Source organism: Simochromis diagramma, unplaced genomic scaffold (assembly GCF_900408965.1).
Source record: "Simochromis diagramma unplaced genomic scaffold, fSimDia1.1 OVJJ01000433.1, whole genome shotgun sequence".
In the NCBI taxonomy this organism is placed as follows: Eukaryota; Metazoa; Chordata; class Actinopteri; order Cichliformes; family Cichlidae; genus Simochromis; species Simochromis diagramma.
In genome coordinates, this window is record NW_024387031.1 from 6,718,853 (window position 1) to 6,732,114 (window position 13,262).

The 13,262-nt window shown below is 43.1% G+C and overlaps 1 protein-coding gene across 2 annotated transcripts in view; it reads left to right on the forward strand.

Moving 5' to 3' along the window:
* The first annotated feature begins 2,199 nt into the window (after positions 1-2,199).
* The window catches only part of LOC120740670 (phospholipid-transporting ATPase ABCA1-like), a 39,799-nt gene continuing 28,736 nt past the window's right edge, over positions 2,200-13,262 (forward strand). For both annotated transcript variants that reach the window (XM_040043157.1, XM_040043158.1), the window contains exons 1-3: positions 2,200-2,330; positions 6,253-6,371; positions 7,432-7,525. In XM_040043157.1, the coding sequence (XP_039899091.1) occupies positions 2,261-2,330; positions 6,253-6,371; positions 7,432-7,525 (283 nt within the window). In that variant the 5' untranslated portion in view covers positions 2,200-2,260. The remainder of the gene's footprint in view (positions 2,331-6,252; positions 6,372-7,431; positions 7,526-13,262) is intronic.

Below are 13,262 nucleotides of genomic sequence, written 5' to 3' on the forward strand. Positions count from 1 at the left end.
GCAATATAAAATATAAAAGCGATATAAAAACGATTTTCTTTTCACGCTTTTTAACAGGTTTAACTTTAAATTTTTAAATTTGCATCGGACCTGTTAAAACAAAAGCACGTCTTGAACAAAATACTCACAGAACTAATAGAAAGTTATTTTATAATACTAAAGTTTTTATATTTTGGTTGTTTCTGTCTTTTATTTTTATTCTTTGCCTGTACTTGACCGGTTGTTACCAATTTACTTAACTTATAATTGTACTGCAGTCATACAATATCAAGAGTCTTATTTTTTTTCCTTAATTAATAAGGTTGCATAAAATCTTATAAAATAAAATAAAGGTATTATATTTCATAAATTTAAATCAGGTAGCCTATTTGTTAGCTTATTACCTATTGGTCCACACTAAAAATTTATTATTTAATTAATTTTATTAGTTCCTTATGACAGGGTAAAAACCCCCACAAAATATCTCTGGTAAAAAGCAGAAATGAAATTGAAATATAAATATTGTTTCACTTTAAAATACACGAATAAATTGTCACTTTTAAAGAATAAATATGTTAAATATTATATAAAATATGATACACAATATACAATATTTAAAATATATTATCTAAAAATAGAATGTGATAAAATAAATATTTAAAAAAGGCACCCTTAAAATGTGCTCTTTAAAATGTAGTGCAGCTGGATAAAGAGCACTGACATGCTCACTACCCTCCACCTGAAGTCAGCAGCAAAAATCAATAAACCTGAAAGATCCGGTCTATGTAGATGAATTTAAGTAGATTTGCTTTGATTAGATCTGGAGGCAATTACATCAATGACTGCTTTCACGGACTTTTCTGTTGTTTTAGGGTTGCTCAGCTTTGACATTTGCTTGTTTTGTGTTTTTTGTTGTTATCCTGGTTGAATAAATTTTTCATTAATTATTTCCAAAACATAAACAAGTACAAAATCACACACCGGTTTGTAAAACTTCCACCAGTACGGGTGTTGGACTTCCTCACTGGCAGAACTCAGGTGGTGAGGGTGGGTAGATGCGTCTCTAACAGCATCACTATCAACACAGGAGCACCTCAGGGATGTGTCCTCTCGCCACTGCTCTACTCCCTCTACACTTCAGACTGTGTGGCCACCCACGGCTCCAACACCATTGTGAAGTTTGCTGACGACGCAGTGGTGTTGGGTGCCATCTCCAACAACGATGAGGCGGCCTACATGGATGAAGTGAAGAATCTGGCATCGTGGTGCCAGGACAACCACCTCCAGCTGAACGTTGGCAAGACCAAGGAGCTGGTGGTGGACTTCAGAAGGAGTCATTACAGAGACTACAAGCCCATCATCATCAATGGAGCTCCAGTGGAGAGGGTGCAGTCCTTCAAGTATCTCGGTGTCCACATCTCCTCAGACCTGACATGGTCTGCCCACATTCAGGTCCAGACCAAAAAGGCTAGGCAGCGCCTGTATCACCTACAACAACTGAGGAAGTCCAGGGTCTCTCCAAAGATCCTCAGGATTTTCTATACAGGCGCTGTGGAGAGCATCCTCACACAGAACATCACATCCTGGTTTGAGAACAGCTGTGTTAAGGACCAAACAGCTCTTCAGAGAGTGATCCGTACAGCAGAGCGATGCTGCAGGATTGATCTCCCCTCGCTTCAGGACACCTACAACAGGAGATGCCGGACTAGAGCAGCGCAGATACTGAAGGACCCGTCCCATCCTGGCATCCGGGCAAGGACAGAGAGACTCAAGAGGAGCTTCTATCCCCAAGCCCCCCCCCCCCACACACACACACACACGCCCTCTCACATCATCCATAAGTGACTGAGACAGGACTCTCTTCTAGACACTCTAAACCCACCGGCACAATGTACATTTCGAATTCCTTTAATTTTAAATATTGTCTATTTTGTAAAATGTTCAGATTGTCTATTCTTATTTAATTCACTTAATGTACAGAATTCACCTGCTTGCTACATGCTGCTGCTGCACATTCACTTAATGTATATATTATATATAATGTTCTCCCCCCCCTTTTGCACAAGTAGAGGAACGTGTCAGGTTTCATTTCACTGTTTGTTATACTTGTATAACTATGCATGTGACGAATAAAGAACCTTGAACCTTGAACATTCTTGTAGTTCATTTCCTCCATGGCGGTCGGGTTTTATTTTGAAGGTGCTAGGCGGAAGTGTGTTGTGACTATTGAGGCTTTACTCCGGTGAGTTTTGTCCGGCGGCTGTTGCTCCGTGAGGAGCAGATGCTGCTGAGTGAAGGCAGAGGAGAAGACAGGGAGTCCCGGACCGAGCAACTGACTGCTAGCCACACAGGTGAGATCACTTCGCTTCTCTCCTCCTGTCCTCCTCTTTCATGTTCTCCCCTCTGCTTCTGCTCTTTAATCCGGTTTAACTGCGGTACAGCGGGAACACAGGACTCGGTTTAAACGCTTCACCTTTTTTTTTTTCTCAGGGGGAAAGGGAAAAGTTCGCTTTAGGTTCTCGGACTGAATAAAAAGCACAGAAGAGGCTCAAAAATAAACTCCAAAGAACAAAAAGTGAGACAGTAAAGAGGAGGAGGACATCGGGGTGTGAACCCGGTTTACGTCAAACCTTTAAACTCTTTAAAAAACAGAATAAACTCTTGCTTTCAAAGTGCATTTTAATACATTTAGCAGGGGTTATTTGGATTTTTAATAAAGTTTTAAAGCGAGTTGAGAAGCAGAATGTGCAGTTTGTGATCGTACCGCTGGGGACGCTGCAGCAGCCCGTAGTTGAGGTTTTATGAATCAAACTCCTAAAGCGGCATCGAACTGCAGATCAAAGCTTCTGACATGTTTTATCTGCCCGGAAATGTTTATTCCTGAACCTCCACATGTGAGTGTGTGTGAAATGTTCATATTTACTCACCTTTTTTTTTACGCCACACAGCCTCCTTCAGAGTCCCAGGGGAGTAAAATCCAGACCTGATGAGCTGAAACCAGCAGCAGAATCTGCTTTTAGAAAGTCTGTGAAGACAAGCTCAGTTTTTATGTGTTGTAGATGATGCCAAGTCAGGCTGCAGTATTGTCATATTTCCTCAGTGTGTGTGTGTGTGTCACGCTGTCTATTAGAACCCACAGACATTACATCCTCAGTCTGGGAGTGTTATCACTGATGATTGGATTCTAATCATTTCCCTTAACCCTTGTGTTGTCCTCGGGTCAAAAATGACCCCTAGGTGAATGGCAAACAAGTATATGGGAATCCCGAGGACAACACAAGGGTTAATCAGTAACTGCATTGATTCGTTCAGACTTTGACGATGACAGTGTGGCGTTTTAGAGATGAAATGTGGAGTTGCAGATTTACCTGATCGAGCTTTATCGATAAAGTTTTCTATAGATGAAGCAGCTGTTGTGCCGTAGGCCGTTTCTGACCTTCTGATTTAATCATGGGCACACCACAAGAAACAAGTGTGTGTGTGTGTGTGTTAGAGGCGGAGCTGCAGCTCATTGATCAGTGTAAGTAAAGGTGTGTGTGTGTGTCCATGTGGTCTCCTTCCTTTTTGCCCAATCACATTGATCAGTCAGGCCACTGCTGCTTAAACTACTTTCAGATCAGTGAAAACTTTATTTAAAACCACGGGCGGCTCAGACTATTCTCGACTTTGCTCAAAGATTAAGGCAGATTAGTTGTAACTTTCAAAACTAAAGACTACGCCCAGGATAAGTAACGCTAAGTCTTATTTCAAAGACGTGCCTGAGGAGCTGCCCCGATGGCAAAGGACGGAAGAAACTTAAACAACACAGCCGATAATTTGCACAGCACAAAAGAAAGAGAAGAAATCGAGCTCAGCAGTTTAGATTAAAGACGTGATCCTAACATGCAGGTGATAGGCATGAATATAAATGCCAGCGGTGATAGGAGAAGATCAGTTCCAGCTTAAGCGCTCAGCACTCATCACTTCTTAAGCATGCACTGCAGCTCTTCACATGTGTTTGCTCAGATCAGATTAATCATGCCTGAAAGCTGCAGCTCCCAGTTGACGTCCAGCTGATCCCTGCGTTGATGCAGCAGGTAGATGTCCAGAGAGCGTACATCGATTCGTTTTAGACTCCATCTTTAGTGCCTGCTTTGTGATGAGACAAGACGCAACGAAAAACTCCCTTTTCAGGCTTGGGTAGGGGCATCCATCTGCTGCGACCGGTTGGCGGTGAGGGGAGGAAGACAGGATAAAGACACACTAGAGCCAGAGGTGAATAATAACTAAAATTCCTTCAAAAGGATCTTCCTCGAAATATAATTCAAATTAAAAAAATTAAAAGATGAAGAAAAGTCATTGTCGGGGTTTCTGCTATACACAGGGATGGATTCTGGGCGTTTTTGACTGTAAGGGTTATTACCCATTAAAACAGACTGTGAGAGTCACCTAGACCCTAATTCCTGGTCCCCTTCTTAGGGTCCTGAATCTCATTAACACCACGAGTAACACCTGAGCTGCCTAAACCTGGCGACAGGACGCATGATGACCTCTCACACCACCCAGACTTTAAACCCGAGACCTGCAGGTTAAAGAGCGACACCTGTGGCCCACTCTCAGGTTAATGTAGCGCGCGTGTAAAACCAGCTCGCTTTCTTATTTTCTTATCAAGTTTTACTGTTTCTGCATCCGAGAGTCTGCAGGGTGACATGAAGTTTGTTATCAGACGGTGAGGGTGGGGCTCGGCGTGGACATCCACAGGCTCTGCAGCTCTCGGTGTCCACACCAGTATGTGGGAGGTGAATGATTAAAATCAATACAAAATAAAATACAGAACTAGAGAGCATTGCATCTGCGTGTTGCCTTACATTGTGTGTGTTCTGCTTTTTTGTAAAGAAAACCACCAGTAGCCCACGAGAAGTTCTCAGAAACAGGGGCTGACGTCACATGGGTGAATATTGCTGACTGGAGCTTTAGTTGACATCTCTTATTTATTGAAATGTCTGACCTTAAACACCACATATCGTATCTAAGTGCGTATTCATGCCGCAGTAAAGGAAGAGATAAAGCTTTTGTTTCAAGCTTTATGGTGTAGATTTTCACGTGCACTTTGAGGCGTTTGAGTGCTTACACGCTGGATTTAAATCACAGGTGCTCAGATTGTTATTAGCGTGCAGGAGTGTTTTGCTTGGTTCAGACTTTCAGACCAATTGCAGTTATGGCAAAAAACCCACAAAGAGAAACAAAATCACTTGGCATGTGTTTGAAGATGCAGAAACGTATTTATTTGCAGCTTCTCGGTATTAGACCTTCCTTGAGTTCTCTACCTTTTCTGCTAATTAGTGTGTGGGAGGCTGTTTGCAGATCCAGACCTGAAAAAAAGTCAAAATACGAGGAAGGGATCAAGTTTTTACTGAATGATGGTTTGATGTTATACAAAGTGGGATAAAGTAACGCTTACAGGCAGGCAACACGATGGATGTGCTCTCTGTTTAATAAAGTCATAATCGAGTGGCAGTAGTCATCACGGTTCAAAGCGAGACCCAGCCCATGCAGGTGATGATGGCAGGGTGGAGGTATGCGAGGTGAAGTTGTTTTTGTGCTGTTGCGTGATTACAAGCTAAAGCAAACCAGAGTGCATGAAACCAAAACGTGAACCTTAGTTTGGAGTTTGTGGTGTGAGAGACCCTCAGGTGTGTATTTTTAAATCCTGAACGTTGGATTCATAGCCAGAAGTGACCGAATCTGGATGAGAGGGTGGAGTAAACCCGAGAGGAAAACGAGAGAGCTGAGAGGGTAAAAAAGGAGATTTTCTTAGAATCATCTACACTATAAATAATTCTAAGGAGATGAAATCCTGACTCCAGAAGGATACCTGGATCTGAAACGGGTTGCGATGTTCTCCTGAGATCATCCAGGAGACGCCCACAGTTTGATGTGTTTGTAAAGATGTGATGGCAGATGCGCAGTTTGCTCCAAAGGTTCCCTGGTCAGGATTCGAATCACCTTAAAAAATACTAATGTCAGGTCTCTGATTAAAATCCTCAGATAATTTAAAAATGTTTGATAAGATTTTTCGTGTTTTATTTGTGAAATATTTCCTGTTTTATTTCCAAATGCTCTCGCTAAGAATGAAGAGGGAAGCCTGTGAGGATGACTCTGATGGGAAACACTGGGACAGTTGCTGACTGTGTTTCAGCTGATAACTTGGACTGAGATCAGCAGCTTCAGTATCTGATGTGACCTTTGACCCCTGCACCTTTGAGCTCAGTGTTGTTTTGTGCTTTAATGCAGAGCGAGCAGCTGCTGACGATTATTCAGGCGGAGCAGCGACGGCGGCAGCAGGAATGTCTGTCACTACACAGCTGGGTCTGCTGCTGTGGAAGAACTTCACCTACAGACGACGACAGACGGTCAGTCACACACACACACACACACATCAGGGCTTAGCCTGTCAACCTTTACATCACTTTTCATTCATCAGGGTGTCATTTGGTCCATAAAAAGTCTTTTTAAAGGTTTTTTTTTTTTTTCAGTTTCTGCATTATTCAGTCAATCACTTGGTCCATAAATAACCTTTGAGGACCTTTAGACCCTTAAAATCTTAAATGTTGGACTGAACGAAATATATTTCTAGACAAAACAGTCGATTAGGCTGCTTTTATGAGCCTTTACTTTCCTGTCCTTAAAGAAACTGCACCTTCTGCTCTGACATGTTGGATTTATTAATCAGTCATGCGGTTCCTGAAACAGCCGATATCTTTAGCTGAAGGAAAAAGTGTTTGTGGGATTTTTACAGATGGTTACAGAAGAAAAGTCTAAACGCGTGGAATAAATGCCATGTTGTTTGTATATGTTATCAGTGTGTGCCTGTCCTCGGAGAAAGAACTACTTGTATAGCAATTTAGATTAAATGTTATTTAGCTGATCAGTTTCTGGATAAATCAATCGCTTGATTGTTTGATAACATGTCTGATAACAGAGAGAAACATTTTTTAATGATGCTTTTATGCAAAGCATCATGTGAGGAGCTGGAAATAAAAAAAATACTTTTATTTTCTACATTTTTATGTTTGCAAACTGAGATGAAGCTGACTTTAACTGGTTCAGTTTGTGTTACCTGGATAGGACCACCTGTCTGACTTGTTTTATGTTTGACCACAGAAACAAAGCGGTCAGCGTGATGGGGGTTTAAGGTCACCTCTCTGGAGTTATGTGGGGTTTTTTTGTTTTTTGGGGGGGATTTTCACTCGACCCTGATCAGTAACCTGGTTTGGGCTCCGTGCTCTGCTGCTGATCGATCAGTGACTTTTCATTACTTATGAATAACTTCTGATAATAAACACGTGAAGCTTAAAAGGAGCCAATCAGGAGGCTTTTAGACCGCATGCATGCACTCTTTTTGTGTTTCTCTAATGGTTTCCTGTTTCTAGCTGGATTACGTGTCAAAGTGTGTGTCTGTGTGTGTTTCAGCTCCAGCTCCTGGCGGAGATCGTCTGGCCCCTCTTCATCTTCTTCATCCTCATCTCTGTGCGGCTGAACTACCCTCCCTACGAGCAGCATGAGTGTGAGTTGAAAACCTTTATTTAAACGCTAATCAAACGGCGCTCTGGTTCAGAGCCTGAGCCGATCGATCCATTGAGGCAACGGCTGCCCCAGTTTCACAAAGTTTCAAGAGATGAAGAGTGATGTCGGAGAGCATCCTCATCCAATCAGCCTGCAGCATCGTGTCTGTTTGATCTGGGAGACAAATCTTGGTGTGATGCGAAGTTTATGCTTGTCATGGTTGACCCAGCACACGGAGCTTCGGGCTAAAAATGATGATGTCATAAAAATGGTGGTGACAACATCAGGCGGTGTTTGACGTATGTTGGACGTCATCTACGTTGACTTCGTTTTTCAGCTACGAAAGTGATTTTCTTTGCACAAAAAATGAGCACAGCTTCTGCTAGAAACACTGTCAAACCAAAACAGAACTGGACCAGCACCAGTCAGGTGGTGCAAATACGCGCTGGAGGTGAGAGACATGAACACAAAGCTTCAAATCTAGAACGTTCCTGCTGTGAGGTGCACCACCATTATATAAATCACACAATAGGCGTGTTTCTGACCCCAGCATCATCATGGAGGGGGGATAGAACTACCTTAATTTGTGCACCCTGACCCCGTCTCCTCCTCCGCCGTGGCAGTGAGGGTGTCAGTTATTGGTGGTCACACAGGGGGCGATCAGGCTGTAGGCACATACATTCCAGCCCAGTCCAGCTGGAGTCCTGTTTTCAGGTGTTCCTGGAGGGTCCAGGGGCGGCCAGATGAGTGCTGGAATATCTTGTGCTGGTTATCATCTCTCTTCAGACCCTTGCACCTTTAGGAACATCTGATATCAGTTTCACACTGATTGATTTCTCATTACCCGAGGTTATTGATTGACAGTGGTCCTGGAAGCAGGAGGAAGTGCAGTATTGCTTACTGCTGCAGGATTTCAAATTAAAGCTCCATGTGCTAAATGAATCTCCCCGTGTTGTTTATCACGAGGAGCTTGTTTTTATTGCTCTTTATCAGCCGTCGTGAAGGCCACAGTGATCCATCGACAATCAAAAAGCTCTGATAGGAGTGTTAAACTGCACGAAAGGGTTAAACCTCACTTCAGCGTCTTCTTTTTCCGTCTCAGCGTAGACCTCGATGTTGCATAAATAAATCAGCTGTTTGAAATCAGATGTTTTGAACATCTTCCCAAGCCTGAAAGGAAATATGACGAAGGACATGGAGAAGTTGGAGAGAAGAAGCTGACTCAGACAGGAAGTTATGGTGATCTCACAGAGAGAGAAAGTAGGAAAACATTTTCCAGGTTACTTCCACATGGAAACGATCTCAAGTTTGAATCAAAGGTGTTCGAAGCTGGACTGAACTGCAGATGGAAATTGGTGTTTTTTAAGTTTTCTGTTATGTGTAGATTCAACACCGGTTCATCTCTTGAGTTTGGCGAATTTTTATGTTTGAGTGATTCATTTGTTAATGCTAAATGGTTAAAAATGGTCAGGTATAAGAACTGGACTGAAAATGAGTGAAAAAGCAGCAAATGTCCAGAGAAAAACTGGATTTTGCTCCTTGAAAGCAAAATATGAAGACGTGAAGCAGTGACTCAGTAGCGAAGGTCCACTTTAAACCTATAGCGAATGGTTGTGTGATGCGAGGCCTTTTCGCCCGGCGAGCGCTGTGAAAATGAAGAAAAACTGAACAGCTGCTGGTAACTCCATTTATTAGTCACATGTCAGCAACTTAATTATGTTTCCACCCATCTGTTTGTTCATTTACTTTGAGCATTGACTGACACGTCCGCTCAGCGAAAGCTGACGTCACCCGACCAACAGTCCAGATCTCAAAAACACAGACTTCACGATTGATCAGTTCACGTTCTTTCCATCAACTGATCGGTAAACTCTTCCACAGCTGCAGACGATATTGTGCAGCCAACAGTCATATTTTAACCCGGATGAACCCTGTGAGATATAAAGTCACGATCTGGGACGACCCCAACCCCAAACTGTTTTACAGCAGTTCCGGAGAAAAAAAAAAGACTTCCTGTCGTGTGTTTTCATGCCGAGACTTTGAAGGGAAAAAAAGTAATTTTTCTCATTTGTTGAGCAGTTCAGTTGAAAAACAAAGGAAGAACAGCCTAAAATTGCTTAAGAGAAATTAGTGGAATCAGTGGAAATATACCAGTGTTTTTCCACACTGCTGTCCTTAGACACCTATTGTTATTCCACCCCCGTGAAATCTTTACCGTAAAGGCATTCAAGCAACTTGTCCAGATCAAGAAATGCTTTTAAGTGTTAACTTTTTACTATTAAATCTGGCATCACTGCACCGGGAATATCTGTGATTTTACTGGGAATTTGTCACAGTTAATAACAGCAATTTGCTGTAATTGACTCTTCAGCCGTCTTTTCATCTCGCTCTGTTGAAGCTCAGGAAATCCTTCCTTAAAACGACGCAGTTAAACTTTTAAAGTGTAACACATGTCGGCATAAACCGACTCAAATAGGGTGTAAAATGCCAAAGTTTAAAATGACTGAGGGGATCTTGAGATAATCCGGTGTCAGCGGCTGAAGATGAAGAATCAGAAGCTTCAGGCTATACTTTTTTACTGGATGAATGAAACCTGCCTCACAGGAAACAAAAGGAAACGCTTTCATTCCTCACCGATTATCTCAGAGGAGGAGTGCCTCTCTGCCTCACTCGGGCCAAACGTCAACATCAGGAGATGAAGACGGCACAGGAAGCTGCTCGTCTTCCTCTTTCCCCGTGAAAGCAGAAGCTCTGGGCACTCGAAGTACTTTCACTTCTCGTGCTGTGTGAGAATAGTTGTGCAGTGATTCACGCAGCATGTGAGCTGCAGGGACGTGTTGAAACTCGCCACGCTGGATCAGAGACGAGCTGGAGCCCGCTCGATCCTTTAATATCCAGTTTTACACACCAGCATAGCTTTGAACATGTTCATGGAGACGAATTTATAATGGTTAATCCCTCTGCGTGGGCACTTTGGGTCAACACTGCGTGCTAAACGTGCTGTACAAATTAATGTGACTTGACGTGACACGACAGCTCCGCTGCACACAGTTCAAACTTTTCTGTTTGTTTTTGTGGCAGATATTCAGAGCTGCTGAGCTGCTTTCAGCTGTAGATCCCACTTTTCTTTCAGGCGATTGTCCACCATGCCGGCCAAAAACATCAGAAGTATAATGGATGTGATTGAGTCAACAGGATAAAATTACTTTTTAAGATTAATTTCTAAAGAGAATGTGGCTGTTGACATCACCTTTAACGAGTCTGAATCAGTCATGTGAGGGCAGTCTTCTTCATCTGTGGCTTCTTTTTAAGGTTTTTCCGCATTATTCACTTCAGTTGACTCTGTTTACAGCATCTAAAAAAAAGTTTAGATGCTGTTTAAAATCTAAAGCGTAAAACCAAAGTGTGGATGTTTCATCCTAAAGCAACTCGTCAAGTGTTGAAATTTGATTGTCTTTTTAAAAAATATCAGCTCTTTCTCAAATTCAGTTGTTAACACGCTTGAGTGAAGTTGTTACGGGAGAACGTTTCCCACTGAGGTGCTTCACATCTGTACACCAACGTGTTACTCCAAAACCTCTGACCTTTCAGGGGTGTACTTGAATGCATCGCCAAGTCTCACAGGTGATTTAAGAGTTAAGGCGTTGTTGAAAAACTCACCTGCTGCACAGTGACCAGATAAAGAAGCGCTTTGGGAAGAAAATATTTCAACTGTGCTCCTGAGCAAATAAGATGGATAAGATACCTTTATTAGTCCCACGAGTGGGAAATTTCATGTTAAGGCTGCCGACCTAGTGCACGCAATAGCGGTGCCATCTTACCCCCCGACCATACATACATGACACAAAAACATCACATGGGGAAGACAGGTCAGAGAGGTATAACAATGGAAAATGCACAACACGAGGAAAGATGAGGAGAAAAAAATAACTCCCCCAGACTGAGCTCCAATAGGGAGATCAGTTTGAGAACAGAAAAAAACACCTCTGCACATAAGAGCACATGAAAAAACTCTTAATACACCAAAGAAACACATGACAAGCAACAGGGATGGGTAAAGGGTGAGAGACAGCCAGTGTAGACAGTGCATCCGGCCTGCAGCATAAGCGCTGGTCTCCTTGATCCACCGTCGGCATCGGAAGGGAATAAGCGTCGAAGGCGTTTGGAGGGGGAGGGGGGATGAGTGTACATCTGCATGTGTGTATATATGTGTGTGTGTGTGTGTGTGTGTGTGTGTGTGTGTGTGTGTATATATGTCCAAATGAGTTTATTTTACCAACTTCCAGCAAACTCTGAACACCTCAGGGGCCATGATAAGTGAAATTACTAAATAAAGCAGCCAGCTGACTGAGGTGTAACCACGCTGGAATATAACTGCAAAGAAAACAACGTGATGATGTGGATGGTGTGACGCAGTTATCACAGCAGAGTCAGGCCACAGTGCGTAGATCCACATGTTTGAGTTGGCAGCACGAAACAGAAGTTCTGTTTCATAATAAGGCACAGACAAGAGAGTCTCCACCTGCTGCTGGGACAGGTGGAGGACTGAAGGATATCCCTTTAGTCTGTCTGTGCCTAGACTAGCGCCATCTTTAGAGTATAACTATTTTCATTACAGTGTGTAAAAGGCTGTTTATGGCTATGATTCAGACGTCACTGAATAGCGAGCTAGCGTAGGTTACCAACCATAACACCCACATAACCTCAGCTTTCTTTCTTCCTCTAGTTTTTTCTTTTTCAGCCCCAGTGGGAAAAATCTTGATCTGACCTGTCTGTGTGTATGAACATGACTTCTCTGTCACGGGCAGCAGACATGATGAAAGTGATAAGTTTATTAAAATATTTGCCTAAACCCGCATGTTTATGTTTACCTGCCTGTTTTTGAAGATTGTTGGCAGACCGCCAACAATGCTGGTGTGGGGAAATCATGGTGCACACGTGCACAAGTGGACCCAAGTGCAGTAATGTAAATTGCACGAGTCTGCATATGGACCTGCTTACAATGTAAATCTGAACCTGACAAACACCAGGAGGGAGGTCCGAGTGGGTGGAGCTTTTGCTCGAGCTATTAATTGATTAAGCAGCACACAGTTCATCATTTGCTCTGTGGCACTCGTGGCTCAAGAGTTGGGAGTTTGCCTTGTAATTGGAAGGTTGCCGGTTCGAGCCCTGGCTTGGACAGTCTTGGCCGTTGTGTCTTTGGGCAAGACTCTTCACACTGGTGGTGGTCAGAGGGCCCGGTGGTGCCAGTGTCTGGCAGCCTCGTGGCTACAATGTAGCCTGCCATCACCAGTGTGTGAATGTGTGTGTGGATGACTGGATGTGTAAAGCGTTTTGGGGTCCTTAGGCACTAGTAAAGCGCTATACAAATACAGGCCATTTATTAACATGTTTTATGATCATTATCAGTTCACAGATTTAAGCTGCAGTGTGTCTTTTACACCCAGTTTAACAAGTCAAGCTCTGGTGTTTTGGTCTGGAGCCTGTGGGAGTTTTTCACCGCTGAGCTCATCCTGAAGCTGTTGTTCCACCTGTGTGGCCCTCACTCTGCTGTCGAGTGAAGTGAATCTGCGCCTCTCGTTTATCTTATCTGTGTTTTGATTAAAAAGAGGCCAGTTGGCAGTCTTAAAGGTTCCCTGATACCAGCGCCTTCTCTGCGCGTACAGCTGACACGGTGAAGCTCAATGAGAGAAAGGGGTAAAGGTCTTTGCTCTCAAAGTGAACCCGCTCGTGCCTCT